At 39.5% G+C, this 25538-nt stretch overlaps 1 protein-coding gene across 5 annotated transcripts in view; it reads left to right on the forward strand.

The window, feature by feature from the left end:
* The window catches only part of NELL1 (neural EGFL like 1), an 883212-nt gene that overhangs the window by 228812 nt on the left and 628862 nt on the right, over positions 1 to 25538 (forward strand). For all 5 annotated transcript variants that reach the window (XM_003993068.5, XM_003993069.5, XM_045039061.1 and 2 more), the window contains one exon: positions 5349 to 5477. In XM_003993068.5, coding sequence (XP_003993117.2) covers positions 5349 to 5477 — 129 coding nt within the window. The remainder of the gene's footprint in view (positions 1 to 5348; positions 5478 to 25538) is intronic.

Here is a 25538-nt window from a genome sequence, read left to right on the forward strand (position 1 = left end):
TGTATCCCAATGTCATGGTATGGAGACACATCAGATAAGAAAGACGAAGTCTTTAGAAGGATTCTGAAATGTGGAGAATTGAGGATTTATGATTTGGCAGCCAACTCTGATCCTGGAGTGGAGTTTAAAGAATGAGAATGTCCAGCTGGGGGTGGTGAAAGTATCCTAAAACTGGATTGTGGTCATGGCTACACAACTGTGTAAACTGATTAAAAATCATCAAGGTGTATCTTTACAATAGGTGAATTTTATAAGATGTAATTCATACCTCTATAAGAAAGAAAAATGGTAACTAGCAAACCAGTCATATTTGCCTTCCAGTTGATTAGGAGGGTGGAGGCATTAAATGCCACTGTAGATTAATTTATGTGTTCCTTCACTCATTAATTTACCCTCCCATGTTTCTGGCTGGCTGTGTGTCCATCCATCTGTAAGCCATCCATCCAGTTACCCTTGTGTGGGTAACTTTGGTTGAGAGAAATAAATCAGACCTAGACCCTAGACTTTGAAGATGTTAGTGTGATTGAAGATAGGATATTTTAAAAAAAATATTTGGTATTGGGGTGTCTGGTATTGGGGTAACTGAGTAACCCAGACAGTTAAGTAAACTCAGTCAATTAAGCATCCGACTTCAGATCAAGTCATGATCTCATTGTTTGTGAGTCTGAGCCCTGCATAGGGCTCTCTGCTGTCAGCATGGAGCCTGCTCAGATCCTCTGTCCCCCTCTCTTTGTGCCCTTCCCCCTTCTCAGAAATAAACAAGCATTAAAAAAATACGTGAAATTACTTCACAGAAAATGGATATATTGAGGATGAGAAGAAACCTAAATTGTAATCCATTTGTGTCTTCATGTGCAAAAGGATATCTTCTTAATATTTTGGATGTCGGAATGCTTAGGAATTTGTTGCTTTGGGGAGGGCAGTGAAATAACATGGCAATGGATAACCTTGGCCTCAGACCCTGGCTTCTGGCTCTGTGTACCTTCCATAATTAACTTCTCCAAACTCCATCCGCTGAATCTATAAAGTACAAATAATAATTTCAGTTTCGTAGGGTTGTTAATAGAATTACATGGGATAATGCATGTAAAAACACTTAGCTGAGTGCCTACCATTTGTGTTAATTATTATTATTACATTTCTGCCAGATTATTTGACATTCTCCAACTGTATCCTTCTTCCTCACGGGGTTGGAGTCCCATTCCTTTTTCTAGGATTTGTGCCCACCCCTTCTCATGTTTCTACCTGGGATGAACTCAAGGTCAAGTTTGGCATCACCTAGAAGTGATTTCTCCTTCTCTGAAACACTGATTATTTGTACTATTCATGTCTCACTTCACAAAGATTGCCTTGTATTTATACTACCCCTGTATTTGGCTTGTCTCCCCTTAGTTTGTAATTTCCTTGCTGGCAGAGACTATGTCTCAAACATCTTTACTTTTCTTTCAGAAGCTTGCATGGGTGCTTCAGTCCACAGAAATGGATGCCCCATAAATATTGATTATTCACTCCTGCAGGAAGGCAAGCAGATAGTGAATAAATACTGCTTGAAAGGAGGCCTGGATTAATTAATTAAACACATGCTTTTGGCACAGTGGTCAGGCCCAGCCAAAGTAGATTTGACATTAAGGTTGGTTTGTCCCATGGGCCCTTCATTGTCCTTGAAAATACAATTTACTCAACATTCTGCATTGTGAATTGACGTGGCATACGCTTGATAGAGATGCATTGGGATATCAACATTGTCTGAGTGGCTTTTTTCCTGCCTGTCAGATGCATGCAGAAGGAAAAGGACAGTTGCAGTCTCCTGTAAAAAAGAGAAAAGAAACAAAGAATACATGTCATAATGGATACACATGTGACCTTGGGTCGAACTTCACAATGAAAGAAAATGTGACAACTTAATTATTGATCAATTCTGACATGGGGAGGAAAGTGTAGCCCCTTTATCTGGCACTGAGCTAAGACGTCTGAAAATGGTCCCTTTGGTAGCAAAATCTCAAGTCTTTTTATTTGTAATGGTTATTGTAAGCCTTTAAAGCTGTAGTAGCAGTGTTTTTGACTGACAGAGGTGGTAGGTTTCCAGCAAGTTAAGTTTTTGCTCTCATTTTGATTGGGGCAGTTAACAGGTTATAAGTAGTGAGGCTGAGTCTGATACTATCTATGGATTCACTCTCTGATGTCCTGAGGAACAGCTACATCTTTCACTTTGTATCCTGAAGTTTTGTTGTCTGAGAGGATATAGGATATGGTGAAAAGTACATGGGCCTTGGAGTTCACCAGACCTAATTTAGAACCCTGGCATCTCCATCCTCCATCTACTAGCTAGATAATAGTTTAATCTTCTCCTTCCTTATCTAGAAGTGGAGGAGAACAGTGTTACTAAGTTACTTTGAACTGTAGTTGTTGTTGTCAACGTTATCATAACCCTTCTCATCTTTGTGGCTAACATTTGTTGACCTCTTCATATGTACCAAGGATTGTTCTAAGTGTGCTACATGGAGTAGCCAGTTTAACTCATTAATTCACGTGTATTAGGAAGTGTAATGCCATGCATTATATTATATTGTAGGTGTGTGAATCTTATTATTTAATAATAGTATCTTTTAAAATTCTGTTTCAAAGGAAAAAAAAAGTTACAGAATGCCATCACCAAAAGGATTTAAGCTTGGAGTTTATATAATTCAATGAGTTTTATCTTGGTTAAAGCCAGAAGCTATTGTTCACATGATAAATATGCAAAATATAAAAGCAGAGCTATTTTGGTTGAATCCGGGGTGGGGGACTTGAGCCCTACCTGACCACTCATTTGTGCCCCAGGCTCTGAGCAATAGTTTCAAAATCACTGATGTCCCTTCCCAGTGTACCTGTCTAGGTAGGTGAAGTGATTTATCGTGCTTGTGGCTGCAGAACCTGTATTAGAAATGAAATCTCCTGCCTCCAAGAACCATTCTTGTCTCTGAAACCACAATATGTGATCTAGCAATGTAGTTCACTGAAATGTACCGAGTTCAAGTTGATAAAGCACATTCATAACCTTATTGTATTTGAACTTTTGTGGTAGGAATAACATATTCCTTCTAGCTCACCTAAAAACGCTGCACCATAAATATCCCCAAATTTGGTGGAGTTGGCAATAAGGGGAAAAATCAGAGACCAGAAATACTGAAAAAAAGTGATTCCATCGAGATAAGCAAGAACACTGGAGTTGGGATTTGCCATGAGGGCAATGTCTAATCCCTGGTGGTAGAATCTGCCTCTAATAGACACTGCCAACAGATGGGAGACAAAGTCTGGGGCTTGTGTGAGATGCATAAATCAAGAACCTTGAGGGGAGAATCCTCATTTGGTGGCTAGGAGAAACCTCCTTTGCAAAAGGAGACTGATCTATCAGTCTTGACTCTAGATAAGGGGGTATGGAGGAGAAAAGATTGCATTCCTGAAAGTTTAGGGCCTGAATTTATTCTACCTGTGTGGCTCAATCATCATGTCCCAAAGCAAAATACCAAGTGTTCTTGGGTTGATGGTTCCTTTGGGAACCTGAAGGAATCCAACACAAACCTTCACTGAAGAAATGCCATTTTAAACCCCAAATCTTAATTCCCACAGATTAAATTATAAAAAAAATATGTGCTCACATACTGAGGAATCACTGAAAACAAGAATCACTGAAAACAAGTCATGCTCAATACTTAGTGAAACCACAAACCACAAAATCAGATGTACAAAAACTGAAGATCCTGGAATTATTGATGTAAGACAAACGTGTCTCATGCTTTTTTAAAAAAGGAAATTAAGCAGCACCTGGGTGGCTCAGTCAGTTAAGCGTACAACTTCAGTTCAGGTCATGATATCCTGGTCCATGAGTTCAAACCCTGCATTGGACTCTGTGCTGACAGCTCAGAGCCTTGGAACCTGCTTCACATTCTGTCTGCCTCTCTCTCTTCCCCTCCCCCACTCGGATTCTGTCTCTCTCTTTGAAATAAATGTTAAAAAATAAAAGCTCTTCAAAAAAAAAAATAAAAAAGGAAATTAAAAGATGAAAAAGGGACTGTGGGATTTGACCAAGGAGACAAAATAAGAATTCTAGAAAATCTGTGAAATAAAAATGCTGTTGATGAGTGAAACTGACCATGACCCAGGCCAAAAGAGAATAAAGCTATGTCTGGAAGTTACACAGAATTCAGTACAGAGAGAAAAAGGGAGTAGAAATAGGAAAGGAAGGCTGAGCAGCATGGAGAAGAGCTTGAGAAGGAATAACATTTATCTGATTGGAGTTCTGAAAAGAGAGAATAGAGAAAATGGTGAAGAGAGGTTCTGAAGAGACACTCCCTGCGAATATTCCAAATTGATGAAAGATTTGATCTTTAGATTCAGAAATCCCAAGGAATCATAGGAAGAAGAAATAAAAATGAACTTACCCTGGAGTAAAATTAAAGAATACAAAAGGACATTTAAACAAATTAAGATTGAGCACAGTCACTTTCAAATTATCTTCACTAAAGGAATTTGTAAAGGGCACTTGAGAGAGAAAAAGAATTATCCTGGAAGCCATGTCTGCGATTCAAAAAGGAATGTTGGGAAAATAAATATGGAACACACGGTTTAAAAAGGATGCTCTGGGAAACCTGCTCGGGGATGTTTCTTGCCGCGTTGTTTGTGATTCAAAACCTGCAAATATCCCCAGTGCTCATCTGTAGTATAATGGATAGATGGTGGAATATTGATGCCACAGAGTATTATACAGCATTGACGAATAAACTGTAGCTACAGGCAATAGCAGGGATGAATAGAAAATACACCATAGAGAATATGTAAAATATAATTTCTTTCATGTGGAGTTCAAAATGGGCATAAACTGAATGATCTATTTAGAAATAAGCACCTATATATGGCAACTGATAAAAACATGCAAGGGAGTGATAACCACAAAACTCAGGATAGTCCTCTTTGATGGCTGGGAGGGGACTTGGGGAGATGTAATCAAGGGGTACTGATAATCTGGTCGTGTTCATTTTATGTGTTCATGTAGATTCATTTTACATATTTCCTGTGAGTCATAAGTTTTACAATAAGGCGATTATAAAAAGATTGGTTATGTAAGAAAGTGGTGGGAAGGGGATTCAGGGTCAGCCTGGATCAAACATGCTTTGAAAAGCATTAAAGAGAAACATCTCAAGCATGTGGTAGTCTAGTTTCCCATTCCTACTCTCCCACCCCCTTCCTAGCCTCCCCTTGCATATTGCCAGTGTATGTTTTCATGCATGGTGACAAAATAGTAAAGATAATTCGTGGTTTATTACTTGAAAGTCTTTTGTTCTAATGTAAAATTTTATTTGCTTCTTTAGGTCATAACTTTTGTGCAGAAGGACCTACATGTGGTGAAAACTCTGAGTGTAAAAACTGGAATACAAAAGCTACTTGTGAGTGTAAGAATGGCTACATTTCTGTCCAGGGAGACTCTGCCTACTGCGAAGGTAAGTAAGCTATAATAAAGTCATTTGTGAGAAGACATGGTAGTCATGGTTGAAATTGAAAGCTGTCACTTGGCTCTGGTCTTCTGGGATCCTGCCAGAAATTATATCGACTACTTGGGTGCTCTGTTCTCCTCGTTTATCCAGGCTTCTCAGTAGCATGTGGAAAGCCAGACCTTTGGAGGTAGTTCTGAAACACAGCAAAGCAACAAAAGTGTCAGGGCCATGTCAAATCCCATGTTCTGCTTTCACTATATGTAATAATCACTGGCAAAACCATAAACACATGATGTTCTTTTGCCTTATTTGAGTGAATTAGTATTTCCAAGTTCAGCTGAAGGTTATAGGGTGGGTCCTCTTTTTGAATGCTTTGATACTAGCTTATACTTGACTGCCTTTTTCTTCACCTGCCAAGGTCAGAAGTTTTTTTTTCAATTGGGTTTCTAAATGACTGATTCATGGGTTGCTAATTCATAAACTATACTAAAAGTCACAGTGACAGATGAACTCGTAACTTTGGCACTTGGATGGATGCCATTACAGGGGTTAGTGGCTTCAAGCATCAGTGATCCCCAATTCCACTCTAGAGAGCAGAACAACTCTATGTGAATGCCTCTTTCCAGGCTTAGCATTCCACCTTGATGGTGGTGAGCAATGCATACTCTTGCTCCTGTGTAATCCCCTAGTATCCCAGCCCATCCATTTCTCAGGTTCTAGCTGGCTCGGTCTCATCAGTTTGAGAAGTTCTAATGGGCAAAGTGGTGGCGAAGCTGTTTCTGTGTCTTGGTTGGACCCAATCATTCCTGTCCAATTCACTAACAATGTATTGAACCTTGAGCTCTGTTAATTGGGAAGGTAGAGGTCTTGAATGGAATGAATGCTGTAAATCCTTGGTCTTGCTCTTCTAATTGGTTTGTTTCTCCACTGGCTCACGTATTCTCAAGGTAAAGATGATTCATGATGAAAATGGTTTTTTCCATTCCATTTGTATCAGTGATCTCTGCTTAATTTCTTGGCTTTGATTAAACCTCTTGAGTTGTTAAGAAAATGTGTGTAATGCTCGCTGGTGCTCAGTACCTGGTGGGTGGCCTTTGGTTTTGATCTCTTCTAAAAGACTTTGTCCATTACTGCTTTGGTTCTCATTAACGGTACAGTATAACCAACAGGTCTTTTCCCTTTCTCCTTTATATCTTTCTTTCCACCTTTGCTTACTTTTATTGATTTGAACTTGATTAGAGAAACATGCCATTTGGGAGGATGAAGTTTCCCCTTTGCTTTATGAATCCTTTTTCATCTATCCTTCAATATCCTGGTACTCATTTGTCAGTTTTGAGGAAGAGGACTGATAACGTCAGTACTTCATATTAATATTTATTTTTTTTAATCTTAAGCTGTTTTTTTATTTTTTGGTCAGAAAATTAATTTCAGAACTTTAAAATTTGAACATTCTCCCCCTCAGTTTCCATGGAAAATCCTACAAAGCAGGTAATGTTCTAAAAATTTTACTGTCCCCTTCTGTTATCTGTGGGGATAGACTATGAATAATTATAATAATGACAGAGGAAACTCAAAATCATTTGAATCTTGATCCTCCCACTGGCAGAACCAGTACACCTACCACTCCTGGCTCCCCTTAGCTATCGAGAGCTAGCAGAATATGGGAGAAAATTACTGCTGGGCAAGCTGTTTGGGACTCTGATTCATTCCTCATCAATGCCATTTTTAATTGCATAGAATAAACTCCATGAGTAGCCATTTGTGATAGTAAATCTGCCCTTTGTGTGAGAGGCCTTATTTGTCAGTAAGTGATTTTAGGTCTCATCACTGTTTTCTTGGACATACTTCTTTTTAGCCTAGTGTATGTACCTGGCTTTGGGCCACAGTGCACTGCGGTGCTACCTTTGGTAATGGTGATGTGCTAAAGCTTCAGTCCTTTCTCTCTTGCTGTGGAGACTTTCTACATGTCCCAGCAGGCTTGTACATGGAGAGGATGAGAGCCCCAAGAAGAAATGACCAAACATTAGAGTCCATGTATGGGATAAGAGTAGAACTCATCTGGATGGGAGGACCTGAGAACAAAGTAGAGTGAATATCAACATTTAGAGCAGAAGCCCATTTCTCATTCCATCCTGCCATCTTCAGCACATTGGGCTAGGGGCTTATTTTCCTCCGGTGGCTGATGACTGCCATGGCCCTAGCCATAGTGTCCTAATACCAGTGTCACAAGCAAGCAAAGAAGGAAGGGGAATGAATGGGTTACAAACCTTCTCTGTGTGAAGTTCTGTTTTTTGTGTTTAAGGAAAGTCCTTCCTGGAAGATTCCCTGTAACCCCCTGTCCCTGCCCACATGCAGATTTCCACTCTCCTATTTTTCAGACCTGGGTTACATCTTCTTCAACCCTAGACCAACTTTTGGGCAAGGAGAATGAGAGGGCTGTTACTGGTTTGGGTTGTATTCAATTCTTGGGAGCTGGGGTAGGGGTTTTCCTTCCCTGAAACCAAATGATCTTTGCCCTTTACCTGAACCACTTAGGACTGTGGCAGTGAGAGGAAGAGAGTGGTTTTCAGTGGGCAAAAAGCAATGCCTATCCCATTGTTTTATGGTTAAATGCAGTTTATGGTCATTTTCCCAGCTCTGTCCTCAGATGGTCTGCGATGGTCTGATGGACAAGATTAGAGGTCGCCAAGTGCCCACCTGGGTACCAGGGACTCTCAGGCTGAGTTCGTTGTCTTGCCATAGTCTAGAGAGAGGTAGATACTTTTGAACTGCCTCAGGCAAGTTATTTTTTTACTCTGAGTAAATGGAGTGAAAATGACCCGTGGTACAAACCACAACGAACAAGACTGCCTTGCAAATTAAAACAAAATATTACACACATTGTCCAGGCTATCTTGAAAAGCCCATTCAAGGCTCTCAGTGGAAAAAGAAGCACAAAAGGCTTTCAATTTTCTTAACTTCCTTGGGTAGTAGCAGAGATACAGTATTAAAGACTCCTGCTCTATAGAGGTTGCCGGAGAAACTGCCATAAAGATACCGGAATTCTTAGCCAATCAATGGAGGATAATAAGACCTTTTGTCAGCTCTGATACAATTCACAGGAGATCATTTCATTTTGCCTCGTCCAACTCAGCACCAACATTCCCCATTTTGAAGATAGTTTTAGTTGGATTTTGGTGTTTTATGTATCTGGTCTGCTGAGGTGTTTGATCTCTGCGATGACATTTTCACTGAGTTGGTCTTAAATAGTTTCTGATACATTGGCTTAAATTAGAGGCAGTTTCTGAGGAAAGTATAGCCATTGGAGGTCTACTCATAATCTTCTTGAGTTTAGAGTCTGTATGAATAGTCTCATTAACGTTTTCTTGCTGGAGTAAAAGTTATTTAGAAAAAGAAAAGGACAATGTGATGTCATATACATCATGCCGTCTGCCAGGGATGGGAAGTACTACAATTAGCATTAAGTCACAGTAACTTCTACTTACAGACTACTCTGAATTTTTCAGACTTCTTTTATGTATATTGTACTCTTTGAGACTTAAATCTGTGAAGAAAGCGGCAGCATTGACCATATTTAACTATGTTGTACAAGTGCCAGACACTCATACTCAGAGAAATGAAGTAAAGATAATACTCAACTTGCTTCTACTCCCTACCTTCCCTCCCCCCATCCCATTTCAATGTTGTATTTTTGTTTAAAATATTAGCTGCCTCCTTGAGCCAATGAAATATCGGTGGGTGTGACCTGTATTTCAGGGTAGAAGCTTTAAGAGCTATTGTAGGGTTCCACCTCATTCTCTTCCCTCTGTAACACAAAATTGGCAGTATGCCAGCGCAGGGCTGCAGTTCCAGAATGAAGAGGACAAGGAGCAGGGGGACAACTGACAGGTGATGGACATGTGGCATGAAGGAGAAATAATTGTGTAAATCACTGAAATGTTGGAAGGTGTAATTATCTGAGGGTGCAATTGCTTTTGCATAACTTAGCCAAAGTCTACCTTACCCTGCCTGAATTATTTGATAGAAGTTTTGTGGTTTCAGAAAGATACCTCTAGCTCAGTGCCCATGACTGAAAGCAATTTTTTTTTTTTAATGGAACAAGCATTGAAGATTACTGGAAAAAGTGCCAATGGAGTGGATCATTAATAGTCTGTTCTGGCTATGCTGCCACACAATAGACTTTTTGCAGACCACAAGTTGTAAATTAGTGCTTTGTTATGGCTGATTCCAATATGGGAAATTGGATTTCCCAATTACCATAATGAAACAGTGCATGTCAGAAACTTAGCAAATTGTCTGGTATCCACTAAACATTTAATGGATCACAACAGATACCATTATGATCGTCGTTAACTTACATCATTAACACTTATGAAGATCTTAGGATTTGAAGAGTGTCTACTCACTGAGGCCAATACTTTGTGAAAGTGGGCTTCTGTCGTTACATCTTGTGGGAGAGTGTTTTTAGATGGAAGGATTAGATTTTATCAGTTCTGTCCACAGTGTATTGTTGACGGAGGGGTATGAAACATTTATAATGATAAAATCCTTTTTTTTTAAACATGAGTGGGATTGTATTCAAGAAAATGTTGTAGAACAAAATAACCTATATGGGTATGAATTTAACAATTTCATGTAACAAAAGTACTGAAATGTCTGAAACACAGCAACTGATAAGCAAGGTGATTGAAAACTTCTTTTGCGTAACTAGGAGTGATAAAGTGTTAAGAGGCTGGTACAGTGGCAGAAAGGTCAGTGGTCAAATGAGATGATTTCAGAATAGCTAAGGTGGTACATATTTATTGGATGCAGAGGCTAGTATGTATGCAATTCCATAGAAACAAGATGCTGTAAACTCTTGATGAAGAGACTGCATGGGAGAACATCTAGTTGCTTAATTATACTTCTAATTATGCAAGGATTAATCAGGTAACTCTTGTTGTTTTGATTGTTATAAAATGCATGAGCTTCTTGATACATGTAGCCCAATTTATACTTGAATCTGGGCTTCAGTCTCCTGAAGTCCTGCTTTGGACAGCATAAGGATCATAAGGCTCTGTTGAGTATTCATGTTAATAGAATCTTAACTCTAAGCTCCAGCTCCTGTTTATTTCCAGGGATTCAGAATGCTTGAAATAAGAATACCCTGAAGTATCCTTTTTACCCCCATTTAGCCTACATGACTAATAGATCTTCCGGTACCTAGTTATCTGTCAACCCCATGCCCCATGCCCTATCTTTCCAAGACTGTGATCTCTATCTGGCCTTTGCTTTGCTCATAATAACCCATGTGTCACCTTCTTCCCAGCACCAGATAGAGATGAGCCTTATTCCTGGTGTTGATTTTGTCTCTGCTGCTTTGTCAAGGGTATTGATGAAAGGCATCAGCTTCTTCTCTCCCACCCTCTTGAGCTCTTGCTGCTTTTTACCAACCATCTTTCCCCCCTAACTCTCTTCTTGGAATTATTAAAGAAAAGAAAAAGCCCAAATCCAAATCTTGGTTACTGCATTTGGGTTAAACCACTGGGTTAATTGTTAAGCTCTGGGGCTCAGGAAGGAGCCCCAGATAATCCAAGTGGAACAGTCGTCAGGACTAATGTTAAAGTGGCACTATTTTGTTTCTTCAAACCTTGTTTCAAAAGATCATTTGTAGGATATTGTTTGGAATTTTTAGTTATTTCTTTATGGTAAAAGTGTTGTAAGTGTTGATGAGGTTTCCAGGCTAGCTCATTGTAGCCTAGCTAACTCATTATGCCCCTGAAGTGTTATACTACAAAGCTCTGCTGAGTTCAGGATGCTGAGAACAGAGGACTGTGTTCTCCTAATCTCCATTAATGGCACTTCCATCCACAGACTTGATCCATTCACAAAGTGTAGAAGTTCTTAGTCCCATTCTTCCCCTCACACCCAATATCTGCTATGTCAGGAAGTCTTACTGGTATTCCCTCCAAAATGAGTCCCAAGTTCACCCATGTCTTGCTATGACTCCAGTCCAAGCCTCCTTTATCTCTTGGCTAGTGATTGTGATGGTGTCTTGTCTGTTGGAATCCATTCTCCAAACATTGATCAGATTGGGCTTTTTAAAATGTAAGTCAAGGGCGCTGGGGTGGCTCTGTCCCTTAGCGTCTACCTTGAGCTCAGGTCATGATCTCACAGTTCATGGGTTCGAGCCCTGCATCAGGCTCTGTGCTGCTGTCAGCTCAGAGCCTGGAGCCTGCTTCAGATTCTGTGTCTCCTTCGCTCTCTGCCCATACCCCACTCATGCTGTCTCTGCTCTCTCTCAAAAATAAACAAACATTAAAAAAGGAAATAACATGTAAATCACATTCTTCTCATTGTCGACAATGGTCTAATGGTTCTCTCGCCTCTTAGAATAATATCCCAGTTAGGTCCTATGTCAGGCTGTATGTGAACCAGAACCTACCTACTTCTGTCTTCATCTCCTACCACTCTTTCTGACGCCCACTCTTCTCTCATCACACCATAATTCTTTGTGTTCCTTGAACAGGCTTGTGCGATAAAATCATTCTTTCCTCAGCCTGGGATACTCTTCACCCACATCTTCCCTAATTTGCTTTCTAGTGATCATTTAAGTTGTAGCTCAAATGTCACCACATTAGAAAGGCCTCTCCTAACCATTCTCACCAAGTTAGCTCTGTTACTATTCTTAGCTACTCTCTGTAGCATTTTATTTCCTTCATTGCACTTGTTGTCTAAAATTGTGGTGTTTTCCTGCTTAAAGGTGGGTGATGTTTTCTCCTTCGAATATAACATGTGTGATGGTAGCAGTTTTATCTTATTCATTGTGTCTCTAGCACCTGGAAAAGTACATAGTACATTGAAGACACAGAACAATGTTTTAAATTTATGAAGGGATAGAAATCTCAAGCTGATGCTTGCCTTTCTGTATCTGTGACACTGCTTTCTTTCTTGTATGAGAGTTGTTGTCTTAGTATGGTAAGGGCTTCTTTTTAGAGTGCAGAGTCTGCTCATTTTGCTAACATTCAGTTGCATTTAATGCTGAAATGCCGTCTGCTCATTTGAGTCCGTGTAAAGAAGACTGACAGGAGAGTCAGTTTTCACAATAATTTTGGTCACTTTTTTTGGCAAAAAAAATCACCAAACAGTCCAATTAAAAAATGGGCAGAGGATCTGAATAGATGTTTTTTCAAGGAAGGCATACGCATGGCAAGAGGCATATGAAGAGATGCTAACATCACTAAGCAACATGTAAATGCAAATCAAAACCACAATGAGCTCTCACCTCATACTTGATAGAATGGCTGTTATCAAAAAGACAAGCAGTAACAAGTGTTGGTGAGGATGTGATGAAAAGGGAACTTTTGTGCCCTATTGGTGGTAATGCAAATTGGTGTAGCTACTTTGGAAAACAATATGGAGGTTCCTCAAAAAATTAAAAAGAGAACTACAGTATGATCTAGCAATTCCATTTTTGGGTATTTGAAGAAAATGAAAATACTAATTTGAAAAACTTATGCACCCTATTGTTCATTGCAGCATTGTCTCCTATAGCCAAGGTATGAAAATAAAAGTATCCACTGATGGGATGGATGGGTAAGGAAAATGTACATACATACAATGGAATTCAACCATAAAAATGTCTTGCTCTTTGTGACAATGTGGATGGACCTTGAGGGAACTATACTGAGTGAAATAAGTCATACAGAGACACACAGTGTATCATCTCACTTATAGATGCAATCTAGAAAAAACAAAATAAACTGAGCTCATAAACACAGATTGGTGGTTGCTGGGCATGGGGAATGGGTGGAGGATCCAAGGGGTGAAGCGGGGTCAAAAGGTACAAATTTCCAGTGGTAAAATAAATCATGGAATATAATGTCCAACGTGGTGCCTATGTTACTAATACTGTATCCCATATTTGAAAGTTGCCAAGACAGAAGATCTTAAAAGTTCTCATCACACAGAAAAAAATTGTAACTATGATGATGGATGTTGGCTATATATCTTGTGATCAGTATGCAGTATACACAAACATCAAATCATTTTGTACACCTGAAACTAATACCGTGTTATATGTCAATTATACCTCAGTACAAATACATTTTAAAAATTACAGAAAAATTTCTTGTGGCTTAACCCAATAGAAACTTTCATTTTCTTTCAGATGGATGTTCCTGGTTAGCAGGTAGATTTCCTCATACTTGGGATTCTGGGACCCAGGCTGTTGTCCTCTTTTGCTCTAGGATGTATAATATGTGGCTTCCAAAGTTGCCATGGAAGGGGAAAGGGATTAGCAGGTGATGAGTGTGAGGTTTTTATAGAGTCTGCTGGCCACATTCCACTGGCCAGAGCTTAGCCACTGGCTATACCTAACTGGAAGAGAGGCTTGTAAATGTTGTCTAGCTCTGTGCCCAGGAGGATAAAGAATTTGTTTTGGTGAATGGTTTTACAGTCTTGCCACAGTTTCTCGATGAAAACATCTCCCGCCATTATTTTTATGTTTTTTACTTTTTATTGCCTGTGTCCCACCAAATGGACTTCTGGCTTCAATTGATTGTATTAAAACTTGCTTACTTGGAAACTGGATAGGATTTAACTAAACTGTCACTTGTACTTTGTTGTTTGCATTATCACCAGGCCTCCCTGTGGCTTTCATTGTATCACATCATCTGGATTTGTTCTGTCCCCAGGTTACCCTATATGCCAAAGTGACCCATACTTCCATAGAAAATTCACAGCCTCTCACATGCTAGAGTTCTGGGTTTTATGCTAGAAGGAAAGCAATTCATGGAACAGGCTTATACACATTTATAAAAGATTGATGTCCACATAATGTTCCCAGAGGTAAATGTATTCTTTAAAGAGGTTGCTTATTAATTAAGAAAATCCCCAAACAGTTAAATTTCAAATAGCATAGCAAAAGGAAATGAAAAATCAAACCAATGTGGATGTGGAAGAGAGCACTTTTAGGCATGGGCACTAAACAGATTGTCCCTGCCTGGGTGTTTGCCTTGGTAGTCTGCTATCCTTAAATATTCCTCCTTTCTAGCATTTTCCCTCCCTCCTTTTTTTCTTGACAACTCTCAGGACAGTGATGTAGTGAAAGAACATTGAACTCTAAGGATAAGGAGATCTTGATTGATCCTGGCTCTACCACTTAATCACTTGGGTGACCTTGGAAAGTCACTCAGTTCTTCTGTGTCTTGATTTTTCTCAAAGTGCAAACAGGACTTTAAACAAGACTTATATAGTACCATTTGGCTGTGAATGTTAAATAAGAGACTGAATATGAGAGCATTTTGTAAAGGCTAAGGCAGTATAGCTATGTACTGTAACATTATTTATGGTAATTATATAATTACACATTATATAATCGTTACTATAAATATTTTCAGCATTGACAGTAATTGGGCTAGTACTTGGTATTCAGCTATCTAGGGTTGAGATACATACACACACACTCTGAATATCTATCAAACTGTGATGGTTAATTTTTTGTATCCTCATGACTGGGCTAAAGGATGCCCAGATAGCTGGTAAAACATTTTTCCTGCATACTGGAAGAGATGAACATTTGGTTGAGTAGACTGAATAGAGAGATCCGCCCTCACCATTGTGGGTCAGAATCATTCAATCCATTCAGGGTCTGAATGGAACAATAAAGCAAAGGAAGGCTAAATTCCTTCTTGCTCTTCTTGAGGTATGACATCTATCTTTTTCTCCAAAGGGACATTGGAGCTCCTGGTTCTCAGGCTTTTAGACTCTGGGCTCACATAGGCAGCTTCCTGGTCCTTAGGCCTTTGGATTTGGACTGAGTTATATTATCCACTTTACTAGTTTTCCAGCTCATAGGTAGCAGATTTTGGGTCTCCATAATGATATGAGACAACACCTATAATAAATGTCCTGAGTGTATATTTGTCAGTCAGTCTGTATTGATTATCTATCTATCTATCTATCTATCTATCATCTATCTATCTCCTGTTGGTTTTGTTTCTTTGGAGAATCCTGACTAATACATCTCCAATGTGTATATTGAGCTATTGTTTTATGTTTAACCCTCTGCTAGTCATTATGGACTTCATGGAAGTGAGGATACATGCAGTGTTCTGGGTGAATGGCACCTGCTAGAATTACACAGTATGAAGTCTTAAATGTTGTACAGAGTGTCCCTATCAAGGGCATAGGGAAGAGGCAGATCTAGAGTCTTGTCTCATGCTTTCAGCAAATATTAAGCACCTACTGTCACTGGGTTGTATATTGGGCCCTGGGAACTCAAGGATGATTAAATCATAGTTCATTTCCTCAAGGAAGTTATCGTTTAAAGGCAAAGAGAGCCTTGTTATCAGATAATGAAAATACAGTAGGATTTGTTTTATCTTAGGAATTGAATTGGGTGTTAGGAGCACAGTAGTAGGAGTAATGCATTCTGCCAACTAGAATCTGCACAGGGTGCCCAGTGGAGGGGGTATTTGAGCTAAGTCCAGTTTTTTAGGAGGAAATATGAGGGAAGGCCATCCTCAGCACAGAGATTAGCATATATAAAAGTACAACATGCAAAGTTTGGCATGGTTAGAACATAAAGAGCTTGGTAGGAGATGAGAAAAAGATCTGGCTGATGGCAAAAGGTAAAGAGTAGTGTAGGCATGCTAAGGAGTTTCAGTTTTATCCTGTAGGCTGGTGTGCATCCATATAGGATGCAGGCATCACAACAGGTAGAAAACTGGATCTATTGAGATATGGAAAAAACATTGGAGCTTTAATTAAAAAAAGTTTTTTATGTTTATTTTTAAGAGAGAGAGTGTGTGCATGCGAGCTGAAGAGGGGGAGAGAGGATCCCAAAAAGGCTCTATGCCCAGCACAGAGCCTGATGTGGGGCTTGATCTCACAACTGAGATCATGACCTGAGCTGAAATCAAGAGTCAAATGCTTAACTGACTAAGCCACCCAGGTGCCCCTGGGACTTTAATTTCATCTTAGTCTTTTAATTTTCACTTTGGTGTAAGATTTATAATGTACATATTAGTATAATACATGTGTAAAATAGACACATATTTTCATATAGGAGGTACATGTTCCCAAACTGTTATCTATGTGGAGGCATGATCAAAACCAGAAATCACTAGTATAAGCTACAGAATATCCAGTGGAGGGTCTCTGGTTGGATGACATTATTGGATTGGTATGTTAGGAAAGTTCTATTCATAGCCATATAGAGAGGCCACATTGTGGAGATGCTGGAGTCATGGAGCCAGATTAGGCAACACTGCTTGAATAATTGGTATCTTCATGTGTTCTCCGCCTTGGCCACAGTGGCTACTGAGGAGAATACTCATCATTGAAATAATCAAGATATGGTTGTTTGGCCTTGCTTGGTGCCTTTCCCCAAATCTTCCCAATATGTTATGTTTGATTCTTGACCATGACTTCCTTCTGAGAGCTCTGGTGCCTGGCATTTTCCCAGATGAATCGTTCTTGCTTTGTTCTTTGGAGAATTTGTCAGAGGGGCTGGGTGGTACCCAGAGGCCAAGCCTATGAGGATGGCCTTATGTTATTTTCCAATGATGTATTTTCACTTTAAGAAATCACCCTGAATCATCTTTTGGCTCACTGTTAGAAGATTTTAGGATTTTAAGTGTCTCCTTGAAAGACATGCATATATTTTATGTATAGTACTTAGCATTTTTATGTAGCAAAAAAAAGGAAGAGAAAAAAGTGAAGTCCCTGCTCATTTTTTAGGGATAAAAATGGTTATTTAAAAAAAAATTGGTAAGTTAAAAAAAACAAAAAACCTTGAGTTATCTCTAAGATGCCTAATATCTAGATAGGATTGAGAAGAATTCAACTTAGGAAGCTTTTATTGTGTCCTTGCTTTGGTGGCTGGCATAGTGCCTGCTGTGGCTTCTGCTTCTTGATGAAGCTTGTCTGGGCAAACAATTGTATGCTCCAAATAATTAGGGAAAAATAGCGGAGATACAGTGGAAAGATTCAGCTTAGTTTTGGTGCACTTGGGTTAGAAATTCTGGCTCTCCCATTTTGTGAATATCAATCTCTCTGCTTTTCCCCTTTGTAAAATCAAGGTGTTAATACTTAATAGGGTCTTTTAAGAATTGATACAAGAACTCAAGTGAGTAAGAAGTCTAAGGATTTAGTGTAAAACAGGTTTTAATAAATGTTCCATCACACATAATTAAGTCCTAAATGGTTCAGGATGTGTGTCAGTGAGTAGGGAGGAAGGAGAAGGCTAATGCCTAGAATTAGGGCAAAAGAGGCCCTCAAAGGGATCTTGAAAGACCGGGAAAACAATGACTACAAAGGATCATGACTATGTGATTGGGAAGCACAGGATGCTATGGGAGACTCGAGTTGAGAACATAGGGTGTGATGGAGTTCTCGGACCTTGGGGGAGGGTGAGAAGGAGATCATTGCCAGAGTTGAGAACAGCATCTATGTAGACCTGGAGGTGCCAGAAAGCAATGGAATGTTTAGTTTTTCTGTAACCCAGGGTGGGAGATGGAGAGTGGTAAGTGCAGAGTTAGGAGGCCTTATAGACGTGACGAAGTTTGGATGCTACTCTAGCAGCAATGGGAAGTTGAAGAGTTTGGAAGAGATGTGATAAGATGGAATAGATATTTCTGGAAAATCATTCCAGCTGCAGTGGAGGCCGGCATGTAAAGCAGGAGTTCCAGTCGTCAGTCTGTTGCTCTAACTTATGCAAGAGATCATGGTGAAAATGGAGGTGGGAAGAGGCAGGAGGTGAAATCAACAGGATTGGTTGGTTGATTGGATGTGAGGGGCAGATTGGATATTACACAAAAAGGGAATTTAGAATCAATTCTCTGGTTATTGTGTTTATACCACATCAAACTCTAATGGCTGGGTTTGTGGTTTCCTCCTCTGGGCTCTGATGCCACTCTGTTCAAACCTTTATTAGAGTGCTCATCACACAGGATTTTAGTCACTTTTTCAACATATTTTTCTAGGTTAAGAGCTACTCAAAGGTCAGGCCTGTGTCTGATTCATCTTTGTATGCTCAAGATGCATCCCGGGGCCTGGAACATAGGAAGTAGATGCACAGAGAATACTTTCTGAATCAACCAGTGGATAAACGAAGGCACGATTCCATGAACAGACTTCAGTGCTCTATGTCTTCTTTCCACTAAGACATTTAGAATTTCACAGAGAGATCTTGTTTCTTCTCCAAGTGGGGAAAAGCCACCTCAAAATGCCTTTCAAATGGGGCTTGCACATCTTTTTATAAGAACCTTCCCTTCCTTCTTTTACCATTGAAAGGATTTGCCAAAAGCCCAGTCTTAGCGAATAACTTCTAAGGAGCTGCTAATAGAGATTTGTGGACTTCTTCCTATTCATTTCTGGATGTTTATTTTCTTGCTGCGGAATTTTGCCTTTTGATACTGACACCTGGCTCCTTAGAACTCTACTAATGGGAACTTTTCTGAGCCTTGTTAAAGAAATTGGATGTATCAGATAGATTATAGTTTACCTGTCAATGTTCGTAGCATTGTGCAAACTTCTGTTTTGTGTTTAACAGGGTAATAAGTGCATTTGTTTAAGATTGGGAGGAAAGAATGGAAATGAGCGTTCTTCTTCCTACCACCAGCAAGTACGCTTAATGAGGGCTGGGATTGCTTTTCCTTTTGTTCACTGTTCTAGCTCTAGCACCTTGTAAAGGGCCAGGCAGTGTGCTGAGCAGGTATTTACACTTATTTAATCCTGTCTCTACTTGGTCAATAAAGAAATCTAATATGACACAGCTAGTAAATGACAGAGCCTGGGTTTAATCTCCAGTCCTCCTGACACAAAAAGGAATTCAAAGTCCTGTGCAGTGATGCAGAGAAAAAATAACTACAGTTGATTCCTGTTGTACATTTTTATTTGGCCAGGATACATCTGACTAGGTGTCCCATTTCCTCCATTTCTAGTCTATGGCAAATTTCTTACACACAAATACTATGTTCTATTAATATATATTTGTCTTGCTGATGCACCAGCTCATCAGGATTTACAGCAGGCAGGGTAAACCAAGCATCCTTTCTCAATTGCAGAGAAGCTGTGATAAAGAGCAATTCTCAGGATCCCTGGGAAATTTTAGTTAGCTCTTCCTTTTTGGGCTATTCTTCTGGGAATCCAAAGGACATTGGGCACTTTCACGTTGAGGCTTTAATATCTCTTATTGCTCTGAGTATAGATAGTTAAAGGGAATCTGTTTAATGTGAAGTTTGAAGTTCTTAAATTTTAAAGAAGAAAAGTGGCTTTAGGACTTTCTACATACTTGGTGTCTCCATCTATTTCCAAAAAGTGGATTTTTCTCCAAATCCAATTTAATGAATTTGCAATTCGTTTGTAGTGAATAATTATTCACTGTTATTCATTAATGCTATTCTTATAGGTGATAAAAAAAAAAAAACATTTCTTTTAGTGTTCTTGGACACATCTAAGTGCCCAGTCAAATAAGAGCTTGGACACATCTAAGTGCGCATTCAAATAAGAGCTTGGCCTTTTGTGAAGACACAACTGAAATATACCACTTAGTGTGTGATTAGTTCTGGTATAGATGCAAAAGTAGACTTTCCTTATTATGTGTATATATCTCTATTATCTATAGAGCCAGATACAGATATAGTGTTCTAGTTGGGTTTTTCATTTTCAAACATAATTTGTAATACATTTTCATACAGGCAGTGTTCACAAAACATAGTAACTGACCCGGTAAACTACCCACTGAGTCAGAAGCAGGCCATTTGGTATCTACATCCTCACCTAGTGTATTTATTAATCCCTGGTGCCTGAGTATTGTATCCCTTTTGGTGAAATTTAGGGGGATAACTTAAATGCTTCAGTTTTTTTTTTTTTTTTTTTTTTTTAAATTTTTTTTTCAACGTTTATTTATTTTTGGGACAGAGACAGACAGAGCATGAAAGGGGGAGGGGCAGAGAGAGAGGGAGACACAGAATCGGAAACAGGCTCCAGGCTCCGAGCCATCAGCCCAGAGCCCGACGCGGGGCTCGAACTCACGGACCGCGAGATCGTGACCTGGCTGAAGTCGGACGCTTAACCGACTGCGCCACCCAGGCGCCCCAATGCTTCAGTTTTTAATGTAGCATTCTTAAAGTTCATTACACTTGTCCTAAGTAGGGATGGAAATATGATTTTTTATTCAAACATATGTTTAGAACCTGTTGTCTACCAGATACCTAAATTGCATCTAATGGTTTTGAAAAGCCCTTAGGTAGCAATGTTTAACTTAGCATCTGTTAACTTATCTGTACATGGAATCTTCTTAACATGAGAAACCTAGTGTCTTGTGGAACACCTTGTAGAAAATGGTTTACTACATAATGTGTTGCTATGTGTCTACTACATAATTATTGGCTCTAATACTATTTACAGATATGGGGATTCCTAGAAATCTCTGGACAGTTACCTTAAAAATGTAAGGATTTTCTAACATGAGTATGAGTTGTAGAACTTACTTTAATGCAAACTCTACAAAATCTGTTGATCTTTCATAATTTGCCTGACCTATGCATTATAAATTTAATTTTTGTGAATAATGATTGAGAACAGTGTCTCATGTTTTCCCTCCTTTGTTAAAGTTTGGGTGTGAGGATGCTGAATGTGTGACCATTAACCTTGTGTGTGCATTGTCGTTTATAAACTGCTTGAAAATACATTATTTCCTTAATCTCCTATGAGCTCCCATAAGATAGGGATTCTCATTCTTAGAATATTTTGGACGAGGAGATAGACATCCAGAGAGGTGAAATGGCACACCCAGGATCCACAGCCAGGCATTGAACCCAGTTAAATTAAATCTTAGTCCAAGTTTATGGCTCTTTTCCTGTTGTCCTCTCTTGAAACATATGTTGTTTGTTGAACACTTAAAGTACACAAGGCACTTTTATTAGCATGGAGCATAGGCTCCACGAGGTCAGCCATCTTTGTTTGATTTCTCCCCTGTGGAGTTTCTAGCAGATAGCAGCTTCTGGATGAGTAATTGTTGAGTGCATAAAGGGATGGAAGAACCACAGTAATTAGGCTGCTGCTATTTGTTCATACACTTTATATGTTTATATGTTAAATACTTCACATGCTATGTCATGTTTTTCATACCATGCCCTGATAAAAATACTAATATTTTCATTTTACAGATGAAGAACTGAGGCTAGGAAAAGTCAAAGGGCTTACCTGAGGTTACTTGGCTAGTTAAGTGTTGGAGTTAGGCCTCTTTAAGTCCATAAGTTTCGTTCTTAGCTCTGCAGGAGCAAATTGAAGCTCAGATGTACTTAAACCTGTGTTGTCTTCTACCTCATCCGGCTGTTACTGTACCAAACTGCGTCATTTCTCTGGACCGAATTCAGCCTTAGGGTAGACAAATGATGAACATAGTGCACCTCTTCAATGACAGTCAGTGTGCTAAGCGTTTTGTAGGTGTTGTTTCCTTAAATTTCTCACCTACACAAGCTAAGTACTATTATTGCTGTATTCCTATTAAGAAGATGATTGACCTGCCCAAGGTTACGCTGTTAATAAATGGTATGCCCACAACCCTCATCTCAGATGTATTTGTATCCATAAACAAAAGAAGAAAAGCAGAGAGCAGGTTTCAAAGAAATGTAATAAATGTAATGAGCTTTGTTTTAATGCTGTTTTTACATTTCTTTCCTTGTAGTGGGTTGGGAAGAGTTTGGACAACACTTGTTTTGTGATCCTAGGCTACACAGCTAAGGAATAGTCCCCTGTCATAGATGCTTGCCTGTTTCCTAGATCCCTTTCCCAGTTCCTCCCTGTGGAGAACTTCCTGGAAGAAACTGGTTGAATACTTGGCCTAGATCTGTCTGCCTTCTCACTGTCATCTCCTCCTTCCTCCACCAAGGCCCAGGGGTCCTCTGCCTCATCTTCCTCCCTAGGTTACCCTGCAAAATCAGCTACTCCTGCTTCTCCACTGGCTCCATTTCCTTTCACTTTCTAATCCCACCAATTTCCCACTTTCTAATTATTATCACCATCACTGATGCTTAGTGTGATAGGACACACTGTTTATCGTAGCCACAGATAGTTCCATTACAAAAAGAGGGAATGAGATTAGTGCCCCCCTCCCTCTCCCCCCTCCATATTTACTGGGAAAGACAAAGGATTTAAATTAAAGGATTAATTGGAAACCTCATAGGTGCACTTCATTTCTGGTCAACACAACCAAGTTCTTCTCTTGAAAGGTCAGTGAGTTTTTCCATAATTTTTAGCTGCTCTGTGAAAGGAACTGTAAATCTTTGTTTATTTGCTTTATAAATCTCCCTTCAGCTCATTTAGTACAGGGCCAAACATCATAAATCTGTGGCTTTCTTTTAGACAACAACCGATGTTACCATAAAAGGAAACCTGGTCTACTAAAACTATAAGAAACTATCAGTACCAACTTTTCCTGTGTGGAAGGTATGTGTGCTTTGTGTTAGAAAAAAAAAACTCATACCCCTGGGCCTGCTTGTGTTATTTTCTACATAAATAGCATATTTTATAATGTTTCTCAAAGGAATGAAATAATCTTTGCCTTGAAATTGTATCTACTTTAAACCAGGCACCTTAAACTTGTAAATAATGAGAATACAGTGAAATGGATTAATGATGTGCTCAGAGAATGGCTTATTCTGGTTAACTGGGCATTTTGATTATCTGAGGAGAATGTCTTGGAATGCCCCTTGGTGCACCCCTTTATTGTTAAAAAATCTAGTTTGAATTCCTGAATCCATTTTCTGGCTTTAGGGTGCACATGGGCATGTTTGTTGTTGAATTTCTGCTTAGTTGAGATGCTTGCTTGAGAATACTCACAAGGCCACCAGGCTAGCGTGGCCATTGATTCCCAGTCTCTGACTCATAATGCTAGGTGTGGGTGCTTGAAGACACAGCTTGGGAGGGGGTTGTTTGCCCTCCTTAACATTTGGGTTTTTTTTACCTGAAGTGGCACATAACAGTGGAAGAATGGGATCTTCTTAAAGTCGGAGAGGATGTCCTATTCTTTTTTGCCTCTCCAGCATCTAGTACTCTTCATGGCAGTTTTTCTGAATATCCGATGATTTAAAATTGAAATATTTGAATCACCGATGTGTTAAATGTTTTGGATAGTTGATTTCCCTCCCTCCCTTTCTTTCTCTGCAGTTACTGAGCACCTGTTTTTGAATATTCTCACAGGTGCTGGGCCTACCAAGAAGGGAGATTCATACACCCTTTTACACATCAGATATTGTGTTGAGTGCTTTAACATATATCAGCTTATCTAATGGTCCTTTTACACTGTACAGTACATTCTGAAGTTCGGATTTTTAAAGAGGAGGATCTAGGGGCACCTGGGTGGCTCAGTCGGTTAAACATCTGACTCTTGGTTTCAGCTCAGGTCATGATCTCATGGTTTCAAGAGTTCGAGCCTGTGTCAGTCTCTGTGTTGGCAGCAGGGAGCTTGCTTGGGATTCTCTCTCTCTCTCTCTCTCTCTCTCTCTCTCTCTGCCCCTTCCCTACTCAGGTTCGTTCTCTCTCTCTCTCTCAAAAAAAAAAAAAAAAAAACTTCAAAAAAAATAAAGAAGAGGATCTAAATCCCAGCAGGATTAGAGCTAGGATTGACATTTAGGTCAGCTCGTTGCATACCTGTTCTTTCATCCTTGTTTCCTGAATGGCTGAGCAGCAGAATCTCCTGGAAACTTCTACAAAGATTCCATTTGCTAGGGCCCTTCCCTGACTCAGAGTAAAATCTTTAGAGACCCTAGCCACCAAGAAGTCTGTGATGTATGCCTTCCACTGGTAATTTGATATTTGTAAATTATAATCATAAAGAGGTCCTGTGAAATTCTTAACTCTTCTTAGGATAATTCCTTAAGAACTTTGAGAATATTATATATCAGTTTGTCTTCAAATTTATTTCTCTCTCTCTACACCTTTATGTTGCTGATTCCCTACCCAATAGTCTGGCTATTGGATAACTCAGCAGTTCTTGGACCTTGGGATTCTGAGGTGCAGCTAGGGAGCAGTTTGCCAGATATTTTTGATTCTACCCCCTCTGTTTGCCAGGGAATGGGTTATAAGCAGGGAGGAGTTATAAGCGGAAGTGATGTGTCTAGCTTCCAAACCACAACATGTTGGGTAATTGTTGGGTAAGAACCTTTACAATTCCTTCCTTTTGGCAGTAGCAACTAGCAATCCCAGATAAGGGCTGCCATGTGGACCCAAGTTCCAGAGGATTTTAGTGATCCAGGATTTCTGCTGACTTGCAGTGAAGATGTGACTTGAGTTAAATGAACTTTGGTTATTTGAGGTACTGAGATATTGGGGTTATTTGTTACTCAACTAAAACCTGGGATAGCCATATGTGGAAACCACCATTTTGTGTCATCCAAGATACTTGAAAACTGAGTGTAGTATTTTGTGGGACAGATAGGAAGGGAAAAGGATGGCAGACAGAAGGAAAGACGTCTGTATTTTGAAACTTGATTCATCGAATTCTTTTTTCATTTTAGAAGTGATTTGAGAGGAATGTATAGAAGTTGAGAAAAGAATTTCAGTAGGGACTATGAATTGCTGATCTGGGGATATCTTGCATATCTCAAAGGCAAATCAATGGGTGTGACAGAAAATAGGTTGGTGAGTAGGGCATCATGTGGAAATACTGTTGGGTAGTTTATTATACCTAGAATGTGAATTATACGTGGGCAAGTGGTAGAAGATATGCAATTAATGTTCTTAATTGTGGTTATTACCGGTGCCTACTGGATACCTCTTGTCTTTGGAGCAGCACAGTGCCATGTCAGACCTGCTGTCTTTTTTTTTTTTTCCATGTTATTGATTGAGAGAGTGCAAGTGGGGGGAGGGCAAAGAGATAGAAAGAGGATCTGAAGGGGGCTCTGTGTTGACAGTAGTGGGCTCAATGTGGAGCTCAGACTCAAGAACTGTGAGATCATGACCTGAGCTGAAGTCAGACAATCAACTGACTGAGCCACCCTGGCACCTCATAGACCTGCTGTCTTAATTTTATGAATAGTTTGTAAAAATCATTAGACCTTTGACAAACTCATTTAA

Source organism: Felis catus, chromosome D1, assembly GCF_018350175.1.
Source record: "Felis catus isolate Fca126 chromosome D1, F.catus_Fca126_mat1.0, whole genome shotgun sequence".
NCBI lineage: Eukaryota > Metazoa > Chordata > Mammalia > Carnivora > Felidae > Felis > Felis catus.